The sequence below is a fragment of the Puntigrus tetrazona genome, chromosome 8, assembly GCF_018831695.1.
Source record: "Puntigrus tetrazona isolate hp1 chromosome 8, ASM1883169v1, whole genome shotgun sequence".
Classification (NCBI taxonomy): domain Eukaryota; kingdom Metazoa; phylum Chordata; class Actinopteri; order Cypriniformes; family Cyprinidae; genus Puntigrus; species Puntigrus tetrazona.
In genome coordinates, this window is record NC_056706.1 from 11,651,480 (window position 1) to 11,673,855 (window position 22,376).

The following is a 22,376-nucleotide window of genomic DNA, read 5'->3' on the forward strand; positions in this document are numbered from 1 at the left end:
ACAGATGCTGACCCCGGCCAAGAGTCTCCAGAACCGCCCCCACCACTGGACATTGATGGGGCTCCCGCCTACCAAGGAATTACTGGACTCAAGGCGAGGGGGTCAGCTCCAATACCTTGTGGATTGGGAGGGATATGTCTGGTATTGTCTGGTATTGATCCAACGCTTGTTTTACTGTTGATGTCTTTTGTCTCTTCCTCTAATAAACGCCCCTGAATGGATTCTTCTCCGTCTCCTGAGTCTGCCTTACATGTACATGCTTATTTTTTTGTTTTTTCTAGGTTATCTGGTCTTAAAAGACTTGGGCTTTAAATTGGATCGCTACATTGCCTCTGAGATATGTGAAGACTCCATTGCTGTCGGGATGATCAAACATGAGGGCCAGATTGAATATGTGAAAGACGTGCGCACCATCACAAGGAAACATGTACGTATAGAGCTTTTTCACACAGAATATTTATTTACTTCACAGACATTCTTAAAGTAGTATATAGATTGTTAACTAGATTTAATGGCTAAACATTACTATTTTTATATACAGTCTTCCTCATGACTGTAAGATCCTTGTTGAAAAAAAGGCATATCCTGGTTAGGTATGTTTTGAATTATCACTCAAAACATACCTATCCAGCGTATGCTGTTTTAACAGGAAACTGGGCAAAGCATTGTGAAAAGGAACATTTTGAAACTTGCCTTTTGTCATACCATGTTATAGCTGGCTGAGTGGGGGCCATTTGATCTCTTGATTGGTGGAAGTCCATGTAATGACCTGTCCATGGTAAATCCAGCTAGAAAAGGTCTTTTTGGTAAGATATTTATAATTTTCTTGTTATCATTTACCTATTAAATAGAATTGTGAAGATTTAGGAAGATTCAAATCTCATGTTCTTACAGAAGGCACAGGTCGCCTGTTCTTCGAATATTACCGGATGTTAACCATGATGAGGCCAAGAGAGGATGACGATCGCCCCTTTTTCTGGCTCTTCGAGAATGTAGTAGCCATGAGTGCCCATGACAAGGCCGATATCTGTCGTTTTCTGGAGGTAAAAAACTTTTCTCTCAATTTTTCCCATAAGGCTAGAAGTATGGTCAAATTAGCAGAAATGTTGCAAATATTAGCAAATCTAATACAGAACAGAAATCTATTATTATTATTATTATTAGGACACATATTCTGTGTCATAACAATAATAATGTGAAATACATGCTGTTTAATGAAAGAGTTGCTATCTTACTCATGAGCATATTATTGTTGGTTATAAATTATCGCTTACCATTTATTTGTTTCCAGTGTAATCCTGTAATGATTGATGCTGTGAAAGTGAGTCCAGCCCACAGGGCTCGCTACTTCTGGGGAAATTTACCTGGAATGAACAGGTATAAATCCAGACACACACAAACAGTGTGAATTCATTGAAATTCCTGCATGCTCAGTAATATATGTATGCACATATTAATGCGAATATGTGTTTATAGACCTCTTGCGACTTCGCTCACTGATAAAGCGGAACTGCAGGACTGTCTGGAGGTGGGACGAACTGCAATGGTAAACAGGTTTATTGCACCTTCTGACAGAAAAGTGGATATTTCAGCAAATAAAAAATAAAAGAAATACACAAAAATAAATGTTCAGTTGTAGTTTTAGGTTACAGTAGTTATACATGCCAGGAAGCACAAATTAAGGATAAAAAAATATATATATTGTGACACGGGTGAAGAAACACACGGCAAGAGAGAGCTCAAAACAAATGCCCTGGAGGGTGGATTTATTGTTATCAACAATAGTAGAGGCGAAATACAGGTGATGACAGGTCTCCGAGGGCAGGTGTGTGGTGTGGCAGTGGTTTCTGGTTCTCTCGTGCAGGGGTAGAGTGAAGTGGATCAGAGCCGTGGGGTGGTGGCCTAGCTCATCCAGACTTATTTGAAGAAGTAAACATAGCTGCATATGAGTCTAAAACACATTTTGCCCGCTCAATGAGAACAGTTGCAGTAAAATACGAAGAGCAAGTGCAAATGCAAGTGATGCCAGAGCCAATCCAACTATTTCAAGAAACCAGAGCTAAAATTCACATTGTAACTGCAAGCAACCGTGAGTTCTTGGAATGGTGGAAATGGGATAGCATTGGGGCAGCTTATGAACCGATGTGTGGAGCCTGTCGCTGTGGGAACTGTCATCCAGGTGGTAAGGAGATGACATTGTCAGAGGAAAGAGAACTTGAGACTATAAAAGAGTGTCTTACCTATGTGGAAGATGATGTTCACAGCAAATCTTTTCACTGGCAAAACTGACAAAGTTCTCTCATTTACATAAAGAGTGCAAAGTAATTGAAGAGGATAGTTATGTTGATGATATTCTAACCTCCCACAATGATCGGAACAAGCTGAGTAGAATAAACAAAGGTGTTGAGGAGATCCTAAGAGCTGGAGGGTTTTTTCTTGAAGTACTGGGTTCTGTTAGGACAACAATTGAAGCCTAGTGATGGTGAGTCAGTAAAGCCAGCAGTGAAAGATAGAATCCTGAAACTTCCGAACCAGCTGAGGGATCAAGACAGCAATGGGTATCTAGCAGAGGAAGATAAGCTGTATATCATGACATCAGTTAATTTTTCTAAGCAGAAAAAGAAAAAGAGTAGGACAAAACCTCCTTAAAGAGGAGGTCAGGACTAAGACTCATAATCCTCTGACTAGAAGAGAGCTACTGAGTCAAGTGGCTGAATTGTATGATCCCATTGGCCTGATCACACCTGTCAAGCAAAAAAGGGTTATACTTTTTAAGGCCTTTGTAGTGGACAGCCAAACAGTGTTGGGAGGTATTCAGCGGGAAAGCTATAGTTACCAGTCCTTCTTTGCCAATAGAATTGGGGAGATCCAGAGAACTACGCCTGTTAAAGACTGGTGGTGGATTCCAGGTGACCTAAATATTGCAGATATTATCACAAGAGGATCTAGTCCAGAAGACCTCAATGAAAACTCTGCATGGCAGAAAGGGCCAGTGTTCCTGAAAAGGCCAGTAGGGGATTGGCCATTGAAGACAGCTGCTGAAGTTGTAACTGCTGCAAGAGAAAGCTCATGAGGATGGAGGGAAAACTGAGATAAATAAATCAGCTCACTGCAGATTCCAGTATCTCTGCAAATGAAAAGGAAAGGCAGCTGGATGTTCCATTAGAAAGAATGCTTTATGGTTTAGTTTAGGTTATGGTTACTTGATGTTAAGAAATTCAGCTATTTGTCTAGACTGGTCACTGCTTGGTTGCGACGAGCTGTCAAGAAGTGGTTGTTGGCTCAAGAAGCTCATGAAGTAAATTATGAAGGAGTGGCTGGAACTTTGTTGAAAATGAGAAGAAAAGCTTGGGTGATAAAAGGCTGCATACTAGCTAAACTTGACTTGCAAAAAGGCACGAGCAAAACAGTGCCAACAGATTATGGGAGACCTTCCACCAGAGTGGACAGAACCAGCTGCACCACCTGAGTTCACAACTCTGGATTTATTTGGACCTTATGTGGGAAAAAATGAGGTAAAGAAGAGGGTGGGACTGAAAGTTTGGGGAATCATGTTTTGTTGTATGGCCTCAAGAGCTGTTCATATGGATATTGTCACTGATCAGTCAACTAAAGAATTTCTGCTGGCATATCAGAGATTTACAGCTGGAAGGGGACATCCAAGGAAATTGTGGTCAGACTCGGGATCAAATTTCATAGGAGTCAAGTCTGTTCTTAAAGATCTTCACAGATTCCTAGAACGACAGGAGTGGAAGCAGCCTGACATGGTACAGAGTGGTCTTGGAAAATTCATCCAGCAGATTCCCCTCATAGAAATGAGGCAGCAGAAGCAGCAGTCCGTCTTGTGAAGTGAGCCCTCCAAAATTTGGGGGTTAATAGGAATCTGTCTTAAATGCAGACACAAAAGGTATAGTAAGGGATGTAATGGTCAGAATATTCCCCAGTTATCCTGTTTCCATTGTTAAACCAAACCAAGCAGAAATGGCTAAAGATGTCAAATGAACAAAAAAGCTTTATGACAAGATTCCAGCTATGATTCTTCATGGGCATGTTAGATTCTTGGTTGCTTTGATTCCCATTGAAATGCAATAAAAACATAAATTTTTAGCTATGTGACCTCCTTGGGTCAGTTGACCAGGAGCTCAAGTGGGAGGTGTTAAACCTGTGCAAGTAAGGGAAAAAAATTATTTTTATATATATATAGTGTGGCAGCGTGAAGAAACACATGGCAAGAGAGAGCTCAAATAAATTCCCCCGGAGAGTGGATTTATTAGATTTGACAAGAAATCCAAGTGTCCATGAAAATCCCAAGGCGTGTTCTTCAGGCTCTCGTGATCATGGTGCTGTGAGTCCATGCCACAGGGTGGTGGCTGATCGATCATACACTGCTGTCTACGAAACACAAGAAACAGAATGTTACTGCCAGCTTCAGTGGAGTTCATACTCACCCCTCTGTTGCACTTCATGGCCTTTTCCTTCGTGTTTGTTGCCAGGACGACACTGATGGCTGCTTGGGATGCTCGTCACTTTTAATTAACACCCAATTCGCTCCACGATGGTGTATGGTCCCTGCCAGGTCACAAGGAATTTGCAAGCGGTCGTGGGAACGAGGACCATTACCCTGTCTCTGGGCTGGAACTCCCGTCGTTGGGCTGCCTGGTTGTAGTGGGGTGTTGGGACTGTTGTGCCTTACTCATGCGTTCCCGGACTAATGGCATTCTCTTAGATAAAAATGACCAGGATCCATCCCGATGCGCTCAAAGGGTACCTCTATGATGGGCAGCGGGCTGGGGGGAGGGGTGCGCGGTGTGGTTAGCTGGCAGGTCGGGCAGGCTTGGCAGAATCGTTTGACCTCTGCTTCCATGGCAGGCCAGTGGAACCGGTTGCGAATGCGTTGGAGGATGTTCTACACCCTGAGGTGTCCGGCCATCGGAAGAGTGTGCACAAGCTCCAGAACGACCACACTCTATATTTCATCACTGCGCAAATAAAGACACAAATCTATCAGATAAAAGGTTTAAGATCTGAAAGGGAAAAAATGTGAAACTATTGGTTGTGAGAAGAGCAAGGAAGCTGATTGGTCAGTGGAACTGCACATGATGTCACATGGACCCAGGTGTAGTTAATTATCAACGTGCAGAGCATTCGTGCTTCTCCAGTTTTTTTTCTCCATTCCTACCCAAGTTGGTGCTATTACTGGTTGCAAAACCAAAGAAGGGAAGTGCAAATCCTACACTTGGTTACTAAGTTTGGTGTAAGCAACTTGAGTTTGTCCAACCGGGAAAAGCCACAATGTAGGATAAAGACTTTTTTTAGCAACTACTATGTTGAAATCTAACCTGTGAATATCCCAGTAATGTTGTTTAAATGCTTGAATGATCTTAAATGATGCAATGTGTAGTAACTCATATAATCATGTTTGTGTATGGTTGTTTGCTTGCTTGTTTGTTTGTTTGTATAGGTTATTAAGCTAAGCATCTGAGAATAAGTATCTAAGGCTAAGCATCTGAGAAAACACTGAAAATGAGCAAATGAAGATTGAATTGTTGCAGAAAAATTTTCAAAAAATTGCTTCAATGATCTCATGAAGGATCTCATGCTTTGAGTTGATCCTTGCACCTTCCAAAGTTGATTGAAGCCTTTTTTCAAGTTGAGGCAGACATTGAGACTACAAATCCCACATAACTTGACACAAATAAGTTTTTGTGTTCTTTTTTTTTTAACAAAAATTATGTAAGAATTATTATTATTAATTTTTCTTTACTGTGTCATCAGTTTAATAAAGTTCGCACAATCACCACTAAGTCCAACTCCATCAAACAAGGGAAGATGGGGCCTCTGCCGGTCACAATGAATGGAAAAGAGGACTATCTTTGGTGCACAGAAATGGAGAGGTCAGATAAATTTTTATTAACTGAATTTAAGAATTTTGCCTTGTTTGTTTAAAAAGCTGCATAATATGGCTCTAAACAAAATTACTGACTTTTTATTTTGCTGTATTTTTTTCTGTACTCAGAATATTTGGGTTTCCAAAGCATTACACAGATGTAAATAATATGGGGCGTGGACAGAGGCAGAAGTTGCTTGGGCGGTCCTGGAGCGTTCCTGTTATCCGACACCTCTTTGCCCCTCTAAAGGATTACTTTGCTTGCGAGTAAAGTCACCGTCTGGACCAGGCAGCACTGGAGATCCATATTAAGTCTCTCAGATAAATGAATTCGATTTTTTTTTTTCTGCAGATTCTGACCTCAGAATATTGACACATTTTAATTTTACTCTTGTTCTTAAGTTCAGAAAGCATGTTATCCTTATGATTTATCCTTGGAATGCACAGCCACTTTTGGATTGAATTTTCCTAAGTACTGTCATTTTTAACTTGCTTTTAAAGTGATTTTAATGCTGGAGAGAGCCACACAATACTCCATCCACTACCTCAGTGCCATTCTGTGATTTGTTCATTGTCTGGAGGAATGGCTTTATACCTATTTATAATTTAATAATAAATTAATATTAGTTTGGTTTAGTTTATCAATTTTAAACTTATGCCAGTTTTTTTTATCACATTTACATTAAATCATTTCCATGTTTAGGAATAACCTAAACCTGCTGTTAAATATTGCATTTCAGAATTTTTACAATGATGGTAATGTTATCATTCAATGGTGCTGTTTTATAATACAAGTTGTTTAGCCATCATGACAGCTGTACTAAGTCAACATTTAAATGTATTTCTATTTAGAAGCATCTATTTTTTAAATGAAATGAATGTTAATATACACCATAGATGACTTGGGTTTCAATTAAACTGCATTTTATTTATAGAAATACATGAAATCTTGTTGTGCTCCATGTATTACGTTGTCTGTGAACTTAAATTTTAACCAAAGCCTATGGCTGAGGCTGATGGTAGAGTTGAGTTGACAGAAGGTTTACCATTTTTTTAAATTGCAATCCTGATCATTTTTAATCAATTTGCAGAGCAACACTGCAATTTTAAGACATTTTATGCCTTAAGCTAGCATTTTAGTCCATACTGTCATTAAAAACTAAAAACAGGTCATCGACCCTTAGGATTAATTATTTTGTTTTTCATTTGCCCCGTTTGGTATCTGTACGCACTTCCGTTTTTAAAATGTTGGCTGAAACTGTGGTCACTGCAGCATTAATTTGTTTTTTTGATGAGGATTTAGCATGCTAGAACAATTAAGAGTTAACTGAAGCCTTTTTGTAGAACATGATGAAATGTGATCTAGGGCTTGAACTATGAATAAGTGCCTACAAACTGAAATTGTGAACTGATTGTAACTGGTATGACTTCAGACTACTTTAAAGGGAATCATTTTGGCTACTTTGTCTAGTGCAGGTGTCTAAATTGTATGTTACCTTTTGAAATGTCTCATAATAACATTTCGTTATCAATTGTGGTCTACTGTCAATATGAATTTAGGTGCTTCAGAATGTGTGTATAAATACTATGTGTTTTCTTTGTAGTTGTTTAGCATAGCATTTTTTTAGCATTATGTGGATCATGGTGATTTGTAGTTTAGACTATCACAGGTCTAAGCAGAGTGACCATACATCTTTTTTTTTTCCTGGACATATTCTGACATGGAGTTCTATCAATGGGTTATGTACTGTACTATACCTGCATGCTATTGGTCAGATATTTTTAACTATAAAAAATATAGAAAAACAAATCCATTTTGGATAGTTTAGAAATCCCGTTAGGAACATGTCTGAGGAGAAAAATGTATTGTCACCCAAATCAAAGCTAATCTTTGGCTTTTGGTAGCTTTTTAAAACTTGATACCAACTTACTCAACTAATTGTGATTTAAACCAGTTTTAGTGAGGCATGGGCCAACTTGAGGTATACGTATGCTTTGGTGAAATATCAAGAATTGGGTTACATATGTCTAGATGCCTTTTGGATGTCTATGTCTTGTAGCAAACCTTTACAAGTTTCCAGAAAGGACTGTGTTGGTGCTGTGTTACATTGTTGTAAAATGTTGGTCCATGTATAATTTGGAGGTGCAGAATTGTATTATAAATAACATCTTCCTCAGGTCTTTTCAACACCAGCAGGCCTCAGGACTATGATCTTTAATGTCACACTTGATTATTATTATTAAATTCTTTGTGAACAGAATATACTATATATTTGTACCCTTGAAATTGCCCTTAATGCCTCTTTTTTTTCTACTGTTGAATGGGTCATTCAAAACATTGATGTTTTTTTGGTGCTAAATAATATGCTAATGATGTATGTAGATCTAGAAAGTTTTTTCCTGAACTGATGATTGTCAAAACTTGTTTTGTTTTAATCTTTTGATATTTGATATAGTATGCTTACCTAGCTTTAATATTCCATGCGTGTACTAACATAAGGGAAGAAAAATAAATAGCACCAACCTTGTTTTATCTGTCTGTCATTTTTCAATTAATATGTTAATTTAAGTGTTTTATCAAGCCACAGAACTGAATATTCAGAACAAAGAGTCAGATTTTTGCTTTGACTATCTTCGTCATTGTTTATTGATGGTTTAGTAATGAAGCGTGAGATGAATTACTCAAATACATTAAAATGCAGTTTAATAAAAAATATTATTTAATAGGTGAGATAAGGTAATATGCATAAGCTGGTTAGGTATTCTTTAAAGCGTGGCTGCTGGTCCTGAGCAGAAACTAGTTGCTTAGGACCAGCACGTGACCAGCTAAGGACTAGCTCAAACCAGCAGCCATGCTTCAAAACGTTTCTAACCAGCATATATTGTTGTTTTTTCAACAGGGTAGGTAACTTGATAGAAACGTAAATAAATATAAAATTGAACATAACGGTGTGCGTGAGAGAAATTAATTTAGATTATTAACTTACAGCCTACATAACATGAATTATTATTTTATTTACATTTTTTTATTTAATGTAATTACATTTGCCAAAATTGTTGATTTCCTTAAATTTTAGTTTTCATTTCATGCAATAAATTGTGACTTTTGTTTGTTGATTATTACTTTTATTTTGACAAATTGAAGGTGTTAGCAAAATGTTTATTTCCTGTAGGCGAGTTTTGACTTTTATTTTGACATCTGTGATTAGTTAGTAAGCTTCTGCTGTGATGTCAGGCGCACAGCCTTTTTCCAAGCTTGCTGTGGAAGCGGCACTTTACGAACGACACGCCGGTGAAACTGCTGCCCGGTTCACTCACATCCAGAACCAAATGTAAGAAAAAGGCATTGATTTGATCGGTGACACGCACAACAGAAACACTTTACTTTACAGAAAAGCAGTACTTTTTTTGATAGTTTTTGTCATTTGGATGATAAATATCATCTAATGTTGTGATTTAACGTTAAATGATCGGCGGTTAAAAATACAACGGTTAAAACCTAACCAAAGCATAAACTGTTTATGTGAATACCCTATTTAAAAAAAAACTGACGTATTAACCTTTACGATGACTGACGTTAAAGAGGAGCGTTAAATCTGAATCCTAAAAAGTTAACGAGGCAAAAAAAAAAGTTATCAGATTTTTTTTCTGTAAGTAATGTACTCGATTTAGACCGTAAACCCTAAGATGGACGTAAAAATACAGCACCCCGAAGTGACATTAACTAGGAAGTAAAGATGATGATGTAGCTGGGCTGAAGGGTGTGAATGTGTGTTTAAGGAAATGAGGCTTTGACTCTTTTCCCACCACTTCTCTGTCCAGCAGCTTCAGCGGAAAAGTGTCTCCATTAGCTGCAAACCATCGGTTTTGTCCCAGGCATGGCTGTGAACGTGTACTCGACTTCAGTGACAAGTGAAAACCTCAGCCGCCATGACATGCTCACATGGATAAACGAGTCTTTACAGATGAGCCATGCCAAGATCGAGCAACTGTGCTCAGGTCAGTGACCAGCTGTCCGGTCCTTTCACTTCACACACCCAACATGAGCATCATTAAATTGCTGACAGGGTTTAAGATTAAGATAAAGTCTAATTTGCATTTTGACAATAAAAGTTATGTGTATTAGTGGCTCATAGATAACTACCATTTGCATGCTGGATTTGTCTCTCTTTCTCTTTGAATTCTGAAATATATGCTGACTATGCTTTTAATAATGTGTTTAAAGGCGCTGCTTACTGTCAGTTCATGGACATGCTCTTCCCATCATGTCTTCCACTGAAGAAAGTCAAATTCCAGGCCAAACTTGAGCATGAATACATCCATAACTTCAAACTCATTCAAGCCAGCTTCAAAAAGATGGGAGTTAGCAAAGTATGTCAATCAGTTAAATGCATTACATAAATCATGCGTTCCCTTTTGTTCTACACAATATATTCATTATTTATATGTATATATATGTATATATGTGTATAAGTATGTGTATATAATGTGACGTGTAACTAATTTGTAACATTTTACGCCTCTGTGCAGATTATTCCTGTTGACAAGCTTGTGAAGGGCAAGTTCCAGGATAATTTTGAGTTTGTGCAATGGTTTAAGAAGTTTTTTGATGCAAATTATGATGGGAAAGAATATGATCCGGTGGCAGCTCGACAGGGACAGGACATGCCTGCCAATCAGAGTCCAGCTGCAGCTACAGCTAACAAACCAAAGAAACCCAGCTCCGGTAAGGAAAGACACCAAACAGGAAGTTCATAGTACCATCTTTTTTTTGTTTTTAGGCTTAGCCTAATGGCTAAAATGTCCATCTAATTATTAATGAATGATTTATCATCTTAATAAATTATCAACATATCAGTGTTGTTGTTTTTCGGTTCGTATATTCGTGGTTCATATAGAGACTAGCATTATTGTCAGAAACTAGCTCGCCTAAAGCTAACAGGTGCATGACAGCTGCAGCTGTTATGGATTATGAGGCCAAAATATGTGGGTGTGAACCAGTCGCGCACCAGTGGGCCAGTCCTACATGTTTTAGCTGTTTTTACATGTGTGAGAATGACTGGAGCCTTACAATGCATGCGCATGGATTTTTGTTCACTTCAGACACGGGCATCTCACGTGCAGTCAAGCCAATGGCCCCTGTTGGTAAGAGATTGAGAACTGCTAGTTTTTGTTCAAGCACATGGTCTACAAGGTTGCTCATGGGTGTTTTTCCTCACATTATGGTGGTTCCTACGTTTCTAAGTGTAGCACATTTTAAAAGGACAGTCATGCAGTTATTTTTTGGGTCTGTGGAACTACAGTTCCTTTGTTTCTTTTAAATTGTTGTTTTAGCTTCAATGTATGAAATAAATATTGAATAATGTATTCAATTAGTACGTTTGAGGCTAGAATTGACACTTATCCTCAAGGCAGGTTGATGAGTGTGTTTTACAAGGTGACTGATGTGGTCTTGATGTCCAGCTCCACAGCGTTCAGCCACAACACCTAAAACTGCACCTAAAACATCTCCAGCTGCAACACGAGGCACAGGAACAGCCGGCGGCGGTGATGAAGAGAAGGGAGCACTCACTCAGATGGTAAGACTTTACATATAACAGTAAATGAGAAGGATAAAAGCATTTCCTTCAGCATAATTAAAATTATTTAATGTTTAAACTTAAAGACTAGTCATTTTTTGTATTATATGCATATAAAATAATTTATATATTTGTATTAATAGTTATTAGTAATTTAAAAAATAGCCAGTTGTTTGCTGTTATTTCTGCTATTATCTAAAATTGTCAGTTTATTTCTTTTTTATGCTCATCTGGGCAGATAAATGACCTGAAGGCCACTATTGCTGACATGGAAAAGGAAAGGGATTTCTATTTTGGCAAACTGAGAAACATTGAGCTCATCTGCCAAGAGAAAGAGGGTGAGGGTGATCCTACACTGCAAAGGATTGTGGATATCCTGTACGCGACAGATGTAAGTGTATATTGCAGGGTTTAAAATAAGTCTCGTTCTAAACCATCTTCAGCCAGCGGATTTCTGTGGTTTTCTGTTTTTCAATAGGATGGTTTTGTAATTCCAGAAGATGAAGTAGGAGAACCAGAGGAGTTTTGACCAATCCAGGGGTGACGTTTTTTAAAAAAATTACCCATCTGGACACACATGTACATACAGGCTGATTCCTGCTGTTGTGCTGCACTTGCCTTTGGTCCTTAACTTTGGACTTTGACTTTTTGAATGTCTTTTTATTCAGGGAAGTTCTATACCTTGAATTTTCAGCTTTTTTTTTTTTATTTACCATCAAAACAAAATTATTTTTGTGAATGAAAAATAAAGTACTTCTCAAAGGCTGTTTGTATAAAGCAGTCCACTGAGTTCTGACTTGCCACCAGTGACTAAACATACCCAAGGTATTTTATTCTATCACGAACAAGCTGTTCTGATCCATTCATTCTGTATTTAAACATACAGGTCCAACAGGGTATGCTTTGTTGTTACCTACTTTCTGATCTGTACATTTGACTACTAGTTGGCCAGTTGTCACTTCCTCTAATATGCTCTGAAGCAGGATGTGTGTCAACCTTTTGCATTTCCCTTTCACAAGCACACAAGACCATGAGGAACCACTTGACAGTCATGAGAGGCTTTGGGTTTGTCTTAACTAGCCAAAGCTGTTGAGCTGCAAATACCACCATCTTCAGGCAGCTTTTGATGCAAAATCTGACAAAGTTACGCAGTTTTTTTGTTGCATGCTTAATTTTACACGTAGCAACCTTTTTTATATATAAGAATAAAAGTACACTGTAAAGTACAACGTACCTAATTTGTGTATTGTAAATCAGTCCATATTTTATAATTAGGAAACAATCATTTTTCCCATGGTTTTGACTTTCTGGGCATTTGAGAAACCGTGGGCTGTTCGTGACAGGGTTTGATGTCCAGCTTTTGGAGTCCAGGAACCTCCTCCCCTGCTTGTATCATGCGGAACACGTCTGGAAAAGACAGGGACGGCGACTCCGCGCTCGCATCTGCTGCATCCGATTCCCTCTCTCGAGCCGCCTCCCCATCAGTGTGCTGCTCCATCGGTGTATTTGCCGTTCACCACAGCTCTGTTGAAGACGATTCAAAGCATTTCATGATTTAACTCACTTCGCTGTTCGGAGACATAGTGATAAAATGTGATGTCACGTTAATGTACCTGTTATTGAAGAAAACTTTTCGGTAGCCTAAACTGTGTTCAGGTTATTGGCCAAAGAGAGTTAAGCTCTTTGACGCCGCGTTACATTTTATTGAAATTACTAGCACGTGCTTATTATACGTAAATAAGTTGTTGTTGTTACTATTATTGTTTGGAAATGCCCGATTTGAAGGAATCCTGCCCTCGTGTGCTCGACTTCCGGATAGGACTCCAGTCCGGCTCTGGACCTCTAATCAGTTGATTTTAAAATAAAAGTCCCTCGGTTAAACACACTCTTTTTTTATCAAATGCACAGACTTTCTAAGACACTCATTTAAAGTTATTAAAAAAATGATTTTTATAAGTAAATTGTTTTCTACACATTTTATTCCTTCATTTTTATTTTAGAAATGTTTCCCATGTATTCCAAAAGAAGAGGTTTCTGAGAGAGTACAGACTTGTGGGAAGATGGACTTGGCTCTCTACCTGTTACCCTACCTGTGTTTAAGTCAATCATTAATAAGTGAGCTCAGAAAGGTACCCTTTAGGCAATAGGAAGCCACCTTGGTATAGATTTGTCAAAAGCTATTTATGCATAAATGCCTATTAATCCAGCCAACTGTGGTTTGCAACTGAACTGATAACAGATAGGTGGATATTCACAAAGATATTCGTGGATGTTCAAGGCTCAGAAATTCTTGTGTTTCGTGTGTTTTTCTGATTTCACCAAACAATGGGGAAAGCGGACAACTGTACATTAATGGGAGGTGGGATTCCTCTGTCATCTGAGTTCTTTAAAGGTAAAAGATTTAACACATCATGATGAAAGGTGCAGAATTATCAAGCCGAACAATATCTGTTGTGTGCTGCTTATGGAGCCTATGTTATGCTATGTTGTGCTATGCAGTAAGATAGACAGCACAGCTGAAACTGTTCATCAGTCAACAATATCTAGAATCTATCTCAGTCAGCTAGCATTGTTTCCAAACTTTTACCTTAATTTTCACTTATTTTCAGGATTAGTGCCCCAAAAGTGGTCTAAAATGTGGCTATATTGACCAGATGTCTCATTTCAGACATGAGTTGGAACCAGATTGTAAAAATTATGTCTGTCTGAGCCCTTTTTACCAATATATCAACAAAGGTTCTGAATTGGCATTAATGGCTCCACAAAGACCTTTTAACATCCACAGAACCTTTATGTTGTACTAAAGATTTTATTGTTGTAGAAATAGGTTCTTTAGATTATTAAAATATTTTTATTTCATTGGTGTAGAAACACCCCAGATGCTATATAAAAAAATGTTTTTGTTTCTTCTGCTTATAGTGATCAAGAATGATCTTTGGCTATTCCTCCTTCCTGCTGTGTTTGCTGTGCTGCTTCTTGCTCTCTTCATGGAGGAGATCGGTTTCTTTCTGCGTTATGTCCCCTCTCAGCGGCGTAGACGTCTCAGCCTTTGGATCCTAGGAATATACCCAGTAAAGCAGTACCTTCTCATTCAATGAATTCATTTCATTCCTTTAGTTACTGTTTGGTGACACTTTGCTTTGACAGGTCTTTGGGATGACATCTATCATTGCGCTATATGTTCCACGCTCCTCATCTCTATGCAATTTTATTGCATCTCTGTGAGTGACTTTTGACTTCCATTGTTGTAATCAAATTGCACATAGTGATCTGAATGGCCAGTCTCTGTATGGATTAGTTTTGTATTTCTTGGCAGTTATCACTCCATTACACTCTTGAAGTTTATGGGTCTTATAAAAGACTTTTTTGGTGGAAAGACTCGTATGCTGGAGATGTTAGCAGGGGAGCAGGCCTCTCCAAACCCCTTCCCTTGCTGTTGCTGCTGCTGTCTTCCTCTCTTCAACATCAACAAGTAGTTCACATACATTTGCATATATGTTTCATTTGAAGTATATGTATAATAATTGTTGTGTTTCATTATAACTGAAAAATGTTTACTTTTGTTTTCTATTAGGACCAGTGTGGGCTGGATGATGGCCGCTGTTCTTCAGCTCTCTGTGGTCAGAACAGTCCTGTTCTTCCTCGCTCTTGTCCTCTGGACTGATGAGCAATACGACTATGGGGATGTGAGTACAGTACTATTATTCTATGCTTACTATTAGTGCAATATTTTTTGATAGATCTGTAATTGTGAGAAGTTTTGATTCAACTAAAATGAATAAATCTCTTCTTTCAGATCACAAATATTTTCTGAACAATTATAAAGTGCTTAAGCATTAACTTTTATTTGGAGTACACTACAGGTTAAAACTTTAATTTTTTTAAGTTTCTTAAAGTCCGCATTTATTGGATCAAAAATACAGTGAAGTATTTTTTTTTTCTTTCCTTAAACTTTTGTGGAAACTGTGATATATTTTATTTACGATTTACACAAAAACAAATGATTTTTTAATATTAATAATAGTAAAAAAATGTTTTTTAAGATTCTGAAAGATGTGACAAAGAAGACTGGAGAAATGCTGCAGCAAAAATTCAGCAGGAATAAAATGCATTGAAAATCTATTATATTGCATTAAAATTGTGATTGACATGACCTCTTATATCTTTAGAATTATCTGTGTGGCAGGGTTTTCACTGGTTTGAAAAAAAAAAAAAGCTCTTTGAAAAATAGATTTGACTTATTTTTTGAACTACATTATGTGACTCTTCATAATCTGTTTCCCTTAGGTGAATTCAGTTAATCTCAACATGTATGTCAATGCCATCATTGCCATATCGACCTTTCTGTCGTTCTATGGCTACCTGCTTTTTTATAAAGCCACAAAAAAGGCTTTGCCTGGATATGGTCTTCGTGCCAAGTTTATTTGCATCATTGTCATCCTGGTCCTTTGTGGACTACAGAGTGGAATTCTGGAGACCATGGGTGCGCTGAATGTCATCCCCTGCACGCCTCCCTTCTCCGACCTGTTTCGATCTCAATGTAAGATTTATAAACATTACTATTGATTTCCCAAGCGTTTTTGGATCCGGAATCTGGTAATCATACATTTTCATTCTTTAATTTGGTCTCTCTTTTCTACGTTCTCCTTAAGTGATCTACCACTATTCTATAATTGTGGAGATGTTCTGCATCAGCCTCTTTGCACATCACACATTCCGGAAAGTTGAACCCTGTCAGGATGAGGGTGAAGAAATAGAAGTTGATGTCATAAGAGCTTTCAATGAAAAGGCAATTCAGACAGAAGATGAGCTGCCAATTGCTGTGCAGCTCTCCTCTCGAGAAGACGATCCATGCTATTCTAACCCTGGATACAATAGTGACAGTGAAGACAGCCTCTGTAAAATTGAACACGCACCACTGGACCGCTTCCCCTTCCCCATACAGCACAGAATGCAAACCGTGGCAAACACTGAAAAAGTGTGTACTAGACCACCTGAGGACTCCACGAGTGTGTACCGGCCGACAATTACTGTCAGTGCTGAAATTAACCATGTTAACAATGGTGATGTTACTGTTGTATAGAATTTGCATAGTCTTATAATTTAGTTTTTTTCTTTTCCATTTTATATGTCTCTGACTCCACTGGGGCCAGGAAACTAAGGTATTTAAAAAAAAAAAGTGCAGTGTAATGAAATGAAAATCTCACCAGCATAACAAGACTATGTATAAGACTGTAATCTCTATTATAGTACCTTGAGTTTACCATTTAAATGTACGGTACAGTACAATTTTATGAAATGCAGCCTACGCAATAAAATTTCCAATAATTTATAAAGGCTATGTTAAAAAAAGCAATATGAACATAAGTGGTTAAATTGTGGATTTACATTTGAAGCTATAAAACCTAAAAAACAGGATAGACTTAAAACTGAATTGACTTTTTAAATTTCATTTGTTTCGTAAAATTGTAATATTTTTGTTCTTCCAAGGTAAAATAAAGCAAATAATAAAATAATAAATAATGCAAAAACAAATAGTGATTTTTAGTTGTTGACACTGGACGACCTTCATTAACGCCTCATATTACTCACAGTGCCGCGGTCAATAGGATTGACCAATAGGCGTTTGGTTTTCTTCTCCTAGTTACAGCTCGACCAATCATCAACGCGAATGCCGCAACGCGTTTTTCCGGCTTTGGGAATCCACCCAGCCTGCTCTAGGCGACCATGGCGCAAGATTTGAAAGGTAGGATTTTTGTTTTGCTTTTTTCAAATAGCAAACAGTGTTATTAAGACGCACGCCCCAAATACACGGCATCGATCGAACATGTTAAATACTGTTATATTAGCTTTAAATAATTAATAACATTACTTGTGTACGTACAGCAAGTGACACTAACGTGTTTAAGGTTGCATTAGTTTTTTAAGGAATAAATATTATGGAGCCTCCTATACATGGTTTAAGATTGCAGGGTGTCTTGCAAACTTTTCTGGGAGGATCTCCAGGCTCTGTGCCGCAGAGAAAGACTTGTTTGCAAACAGCTGAGTGTGACGAAGAACAACTTTAATGACTATGAAGTGGAGTATCTGTGTAACTACAAAAAACACAAGGTATGTATGGACAACTGTAGTCATTTGTGGATCCAACTGTTTCTTCCGATTTACATTATTCATGTCAAATCAACCTATAAAATATGCCTGTTCAAGGGTCGAGAGTTCTTCCTGGTCAAGTGGAAAGGCTACACGGAGTCAGAAAATACATGGGAGCCTCTCAAAAATCTTAAATGCCCCATAATTTTACACCAGTTCCGAAAAGACATGAAGACTGCTCTACTTCAGGCCAACAAACCTCTTGATTCAGAGTCTTTAAGTGCCCCTATCGTTTCCTTCCTTCTCCAAAAAGCCAAGCAACGTGTGAAACTTCAGAAATGGGAACACTTCATGAACCAGACCTGCGAGCAGAAGGGCCACATATTCGTCTGTAATGAAGTTGACCTGTATGGGCCTCCTACAAACTTCACCTACATTAATGAGAATAAGTTTGGTAAAGAAGTGGATGTGAGTTCAGTGATAGTTGGCTGTGAGTGTGATGACTGCTTTTCTCAGCCGGTCGGTGGCTGCTGTCCAGGGCTGCTGAAGCATCGGAGGGCATATAATGACAGCAGGCAGGTGAAAGTGATGCCTGGTTTGCCCATCTACGAATGTAACTCCAAGTGCAGATGTGGGCCAGACTGTTTAAACAGGGTTGTGCAAAGAGGTATTCAGTATGATCTATGCATCTTCAAAACGGCTGATGGCAGAGGTTGGGGAGTGCGGACGCTGCAGAGGATTTACAAAAACAGCTTCGTTATGGAGTATCTTGGAGAGGTAAGCAAGTTAAAGGGATAGTCCACCAAATGAATTTCAGTCCAAACCTGTGTAAAATATATTTAGAATATTTAATCTATATTAACATGTCGCATAATAAATCTGACAATAGGCACTTTGAAGAAACTGTTTGATTATTTATATATATATATATATATATATATATATATATATATATATAGTCAATATATATATATATATATAAAATCCAATGGGGTCCACAACAGACAAAAAATGGTACAGATAATTTTGTTACACGGAAGAAAGTCAAACATGTTTGGAATGAATGCGGGGGGGAAATAATTACGTATTTTTAATTTGTATTTATTTTATCCCTATGTATTGATTCATTGGGGTGAATGTTGATTACTGACCTGCTGTCAGCTGTGTGTTGCATTAGATCATCACCACAGAGGAGGCAGAGAGGAGAGGAGTGGTGTATGACAAGCAGGGCGTCACTTACCTGTTTGATTTAGACTATGTGGATGACGTCTACACCATCGACGCGGCTCATTATGGAAACATCTCTCACTTTGTCAACCACAGCGTGAGCACTTACTTGCTATACACGTTATCTGGGTTTTCCATCAAGTAATTTGGATCAGATTCTTGTAAAGTGATTTTTATTTATAGAAGGTATGTTGCATGAATAGCTTATGTGTTTTCTCGATGCTAATTGTCAAAGAATTCAGACATTTAACACTTATATATTTTTATATAAATATAATTCATTTATTATAACTTAAATTTCACAAAGCATGAAATTAGTACATCTTCACCATTGTTTTTCCAGTGCGATCCAAACCTGCAGGTGTATAATGTTTTTATTGACAACTTGGATGAGCGACTTCCAAGAATCGCATTCTTTGCAAAACGAGGGATCAAAGCAGGAGAAGAGCTTACCTTTGACTACAAGATGACTGGTAGGGTGTTTTTAATCTTTTGTTTTTGGCTTTTTTCTTTTACAATTTTAGCTGTGTAACTAATTATAATGAAAGGGAACACCATATCTTATACACTTACATTTGTAGTAAATGCCTTATGAGTACTACTAATCTCTACTTGCAGTTGATCCAGTGGATGCAGAGAGTTCCAAAATGGACTCAGAGTTCAGTCGGGCTGGAGTTGAAGGATCACCTATCAAACGGCTTCATATGGAGTGCAAGTGTGGGGCAAAGAACTGCCGTAAATATCTGTTTTAATCCAGCTCACACACAAGCATATGTGTACTATGACAGACATCAAAATACATGTCAAGATCTTGCATGGTTCTTGAAATGTTTTGCTTTTACGTTTGTATATGCTTTAAATAGATTTTAATTGGAATTTGTTTAATGCGTGATGCTTGGTGCCTTTTATTAATTCAGGAAATAATTAATTTGATCCATTTTCAGCACTGTTTTAATAAAATAACGCTTTCCAACAATGACTTTTGTCAAGTTAATAAAATAGAACTTTTGGCGCTATGCGAGGTGATTTATAGATTCTCGATTCAAAATTGCTTACCTCAATAGATGTCTTTATTTGCCACCAGATGGTGCTATTGTATTCAAGTCTACATCTCAAAAGATCTGAAGTTTGTGAGATTACAAAGATAACCATGTCAGAGTTGCAGATTATTAGAAATATAGGTGAAACAGTATGTGCTTCAATTTCTTTTAAAGTTACAGAAGGATTTTGTATGATTGTTCCATAAATGTGAGCTATAGACGCAAGTATTTGTAACGCGTACAGCTGTTTCTATCCATGTAGTACACTTTATATCTAGCTATTATAAAGCTACAAGAAAAAACAGCAATGATGTGTGCAGTGAATGTGACCGAGGCTGCAGCAGAACCTTACAGATAGAGTCATCTGGCCTCGCTTGATCTGTGGCCTGAATCCCCAGCTTGGGCCAGACAGACAGTCAGCTCAGCTCAGCTTTAACCTCTCGTGAGGAGGTGAGATTCCTCCAGGCCAGCACTTTTTCTTGTCCCGCTCTCTCTCTCTGCTGCTGTAGCCTTTCTTCCTGCTATCGTTCTGTTCATTTATCTAGCCGTATTTCTGTTCCGTAGCTATCTTTGCCCCAGTAGAACCTACGTATATGTTACTCTATACGTAACATCAGGATATTCTCTTTCCTTCCAGCGTGAGTCTGAGATTGAGTGTTAGCCTTTATTGGATTTGCTGTGGATCAAACCTCACTAAGCGCAGACCGGCAACATTAATCAGTTGACCTCACACATATGGTCTGAGCATCTAACCATGGCCAATCTCACGCCGAGTGGACTAATGTTCACTCGCCGCATGCTGCTCATCACTGGAACCTTTAGATTACAATATTATCGAGGCAGCCATTGCGACATCAAGCAGTATGATGGTTTTAAAGGCTCAAGCAAATATTCTAGAAATGGAAAGATCAGAGGGAAGTTGAAAATCTGATGTAAGGTTAATCTAAATTGTTGCTCTATCAAGGGCAAATGCCCATTCTGTTTAGTTCAGTCACTCTGACACATTATAGCTGACTCACTCTGGCCCTTCTGCAGTGCGGACCATCAGCTGTAAGTATCAGGCAGATTAAGGTCAAAGGTCAACTCATAGTCCAAGCGGTGTGCCTGCGAAACTGCAAAATTCAGAAGTGTTGACAAAATAATAGACTCAAAACTCCCAAGAATATTTCTTGCTGCACTGATTAAAATGCCACACAAAATTAGGAGTCAAAAATGCAACAAAAGTAAACTTTTATTGTCATGTTGGAAAAAAAAAGCCTGTTGATTTACAGATCAAGATATCTGAAAGCTGACTCACGTTTCCTCCTCACCCCCCAACCCCCCGCCTTTACCCCCTTCATTCATCATGCATTCACAAATAAACAACTCCCGAGTTGCTCAACTAAAATTTCAATCTGATTTCATCCCATGATGGATAGGTGCTGTCTATTGCTCTTGTAATAGTTAGCTGTATGAGTGGCTTGTCATATTGAAGCTGTTTTTCATTCAATTTTTTTCATCCTTTCATCAGTTCACTGAGCTCATTTCATGTTCTTGTATTTCATTTGGCAATTATGAGAGATTAAACAGAATAATTTTTTTAATCAAGTCAGGCACTATCAATGATTATATAAAAGGCAAAAAATTAAGACACATATATAAGTAAAACTTACCACAAATCAATTATGTAAACAGGTTTTGCCTGCAAATTAGATGCATTGTTTAGAATATTCATTTTTGTCTAATACCGCTTTTCAAAATGGATGTCATGGTTTTTTAACTTTTCTTCAATTTTTTTTTTAATCTAAAAGTATGCAGTTCTTTGTGTACAACCATTAGTTTTATCAATTCTAAGCTGAAAAGACCCCAGAATTGCACATAAAACAAAAGATGATTGATTAACTATACTGTCAACACTAAAGCTATGAATTACTGATTAAAATCCAAGGAGCAACTTGAAAATCAACATTCATTAGCCGCGTATATATTTGTAATTGATACGTTTTTTTTAACAAAAATGATTTATTCATATTTTGCAGTCATTTTAAGGCTGGAATTGCCAAACAATTACTGCTACTGCTTTCATGTAGGTGTGAAGATGCATTCCTATGAGTGTTGGTTTGAATCAACATTATGTCTTGTTTAAGGCTTAGCTCTTTGTAATCTGTACAGATTGTAATCAATGAAGTTTTAGTGGATCAACTACAGGAGCGGTTCCTTTCAGATGCTGTGTCTCTGACCTTTCACCTTTGCTTTATTCCTCATGGGTACCCAGTTCCAGCCACACACTCATACTCAGTGTAAACACTCACACACACATGCGTGGTAAAAAGATGACGATCAACTCTGCCCCCACTTGAAGTTAGTGCGTTGTCCATATAATACACATGAAATTACACAGAGGTTCACAGTTATTTTACAAAAGATAAGATGCCTGAAGCAACTAAAAATGTTCTACCAGGCATTTTTGCTCGTTACAAAATCACATCCGTTTTGCCCCAACCCTAACACCGACCCAAGCGATTTCCTATTCACAAGTGAATACAACAATAGCCCAAACCATCATTCACATAC

At 37.9% G+C, this 22,376-nt stretch overlaps 4 protein-coding genes across 9 annotated transcripts; all 4 read left to right on the forward strand.

Moving 5' to 3' along the window:
- Positions 1-152: 152 nt before the first annotated feature.
- On the forward strand, positions 153-8,415 carry LOC122350221 (DNA (cytosine-5)-methyltransferase 3C-like). The gene is made up of 7 exons (XM_043246549.1): positions 153-427; positions 716-806; positions 895-1,043; positions 1,292-1,377; positions 1,477-1,546; positions 5,776-5,894; positions 6,017-8,415. The coding sequence occupies exons 1-7, from the start codon at positions 251-253 to the stop codon at positions 6,156-6,158; spliced, it is 834 nt and encodes a 277-aa protein (XP_043102484.1). The 5' UTR covers positions 153-250; the 3' UTR covers positions 6,159-8,415.
- Positions 8,416-9,101: 686 nt separating this feature from the next.
- mapre1a (microtubule-associated protein, RP/EB family, member 1a) lies at positions 9,102-12,699 on the forward strand. Of its 4 annotated transcripts, none has more exons than XM_043246551.1 (8): positions 9,102-9,219; positions 9,713-9,886; positions 10,113-10,258; positions 10,418-10,613; positions 10,991-11,032; positions 11,351-11,466; positions 11,705-11,857; positions 11,945-12,699. In XM_043246551.1, exons 2-8 carry the CDS (start codon positions 9,766-9,768, stop codon positions 11,993-11,995), a joined length of 825 nt encoding a protein of 274 aa, XP_043102486.1. In that variant the 5' UTR covers positions 9,102-9,219; positions 9,713-9,765; the 3' UTR covers positions 11,996-12,699. The 4 variants fall into 4 exon arrangements, with proteins under 4 accessions (XP_043102486.1, XP_043102485.1, XP_043102487.1 ...); XM_043246550.1 differs by having other exon boundaries at positions 9,105-9,219; positions 9,710-9,886; XM_043246552.1 differs by having other exon boundaries at positions 9,105-9,219; positions 9,710-9,886; positions 11,964-12,699.
- A 381-nt stretch (positions 12,700-13,080) lies between these two features.
- Positions 13,081-16,959, forward strand: si:dkey-16n15.6 (organic solute transporter subunit alpha). Its single transcript, XM_043246524.1, has 7 exons — positions 13,081-13,858; positions 14,386-14,537; positions 14,614-14,687; positions 14,783-14,938; positions 15,041-15,152; positions 15,754-16,006; positions 16,119-16,959. The coding sequence occupies exons 1-7, from the start codon at positions 13,792-13,794 to the stop codon at positions 16,547-16,549; spliced, it is 1,245 nt and encodes a 414-aa protein (XP_043102459.1). The 5' UTR covers positions 13,081-13,791; the 3' UTR covers positions 16,550-16,959.
- Positions 16,960-17,059: 100 nt separating this feature from the next.
- Positions 17,060-22,140, forward strand: suv39h1a (SUV39H1 histone lysine methyltransferase a). Of its 3 annotated transcripts, XM_043246507.1 has the most exons (6): positions 17,063-17,212; positions 17,432-17,577; positions 17,674-18,333; positions 18,734-18,880; positions 19,127-19,256; positions 19,402-22,140. In XM_043246507.1, exons 1-6 carry the CDS (start codon positions 17,194-17,196, stop codon positions 19,533-19,535), a joined length of 1,236 nt encoding a protein of 411 aa, XP_043102442.1. In that variant the 5' UTR covers positions 17,063-17,193; the 3' UTR covers positions 19,536-22,140. The 3 variants fall into 3 exon arrangements, with proteins under 3 accessions (XP_043102441.1, XP_043102443.1, XP_043102442.1); XM_043246506.1 differs by having other exon boundaries at positions 17,060-17,212; positions 17,432-18,333; XM_043246508.1 differs by lacking the exon at positions 19,402-22,140 and having other exon boundaries at positions 17,061-17,212; positions 18,734-18,969; positions 19,127-19,242.
- The last annotated feature ends 236 nt before the right edge of the window (positions 22,141-22,376 follow it).

What these genes read in the sequence shown, in the direction of transcription:
- LOC122350221 (XM_043246549.1), top strand. Translation starts at nt 251, where the DNA reads ATGTACATGCTTATTTTTTTGTTTTTTCTAGGTTATCTGGTCTTAAAA. An exon ending in AGCTAGAAAAGGTCTTTTTG is followed by an intron (nt 807 to 894) that starts GTAAGATATTTA and finishes ATGTTCTTACAG; the next exon opens with AAGGCACAGGTCGCCTGTTC. An exon ending in TGGTGCACAGAAATGGAGAG is followed by an intron (nt 5,895 to 6,016) that starts GTCAGATAAATT and finishes TTCTGTACTCAG; the next exon opens with AATATTTGGGTTTCCAAAGC.
- mapre1a (XM_043246551.1), top strand. Translation starts at nt 9,766, where the DNA reads ATGGCTGTGAACGTGTACTCGACTTCAGTGACAAGTGAAAACCTCAGC. An exon ending in AAAAGATGGGAGTTAGCAAA is followed by an intron (nt 10,259 to 10,417) that starts GTATGTCAATCA and finishes GCCTCTGTGCAG; the next exon opens with ATTATTCCTGTTGACAAGCT. An exon ending in ACCAAAGAAACCCAGCTCCG is followed by an intron (nt 10,614 to 10,990) that starts GTAAGGAAAGAC and finishes TGTTCACTTCAG; the next exon opens with ACACGGGCATCTCACGTGCA.
- si:dkey-16n15.6 (XM_043246524.1), top strand. Translation starts at nt 13,792, where the DNA reads ATGGGGAAAGCGGACAACTGTACATTAATGGGAGGTGGGATTCCTCTG. An exon ending in CCTCTCTTCAACATCAACAA is followed by an intron (nt 14,939 to 15,040) that starts GTAGTTCACATA and finishes GTTTTCTATTAG; the next exon opens with GACCAGTGTGGGCTGGATGA. An exon ending in CGACCTGTTTCGATCTCAAT is followed by an intron (nt 16,007 to 16,118) that starts GTAAGATTTATA and finishes GTTCTCCTTAAG; the next exon opens with TGATCTACCACTATTCTATA.
- suv39h1a (XM_043246506.1), top strand. An exon ending in TTATGGAGTATCTTGGAGAG is followed by an intron (nt 18,334 to 18,733) that starts GTAAGCAAGTTA and finishes GTGTTGCATTAG; the next exon opens with ATCATCACCACAGAGGAGGC. An exon ending in CTTTGACTACAAGATGACTG is followed by an intron (nt 19,257 to 19,401) that starts GTAGGGTGTTTT and finishes CTCTACTTGCAG; the next exon opens with TTGATCCAGTGGATGCAGAG.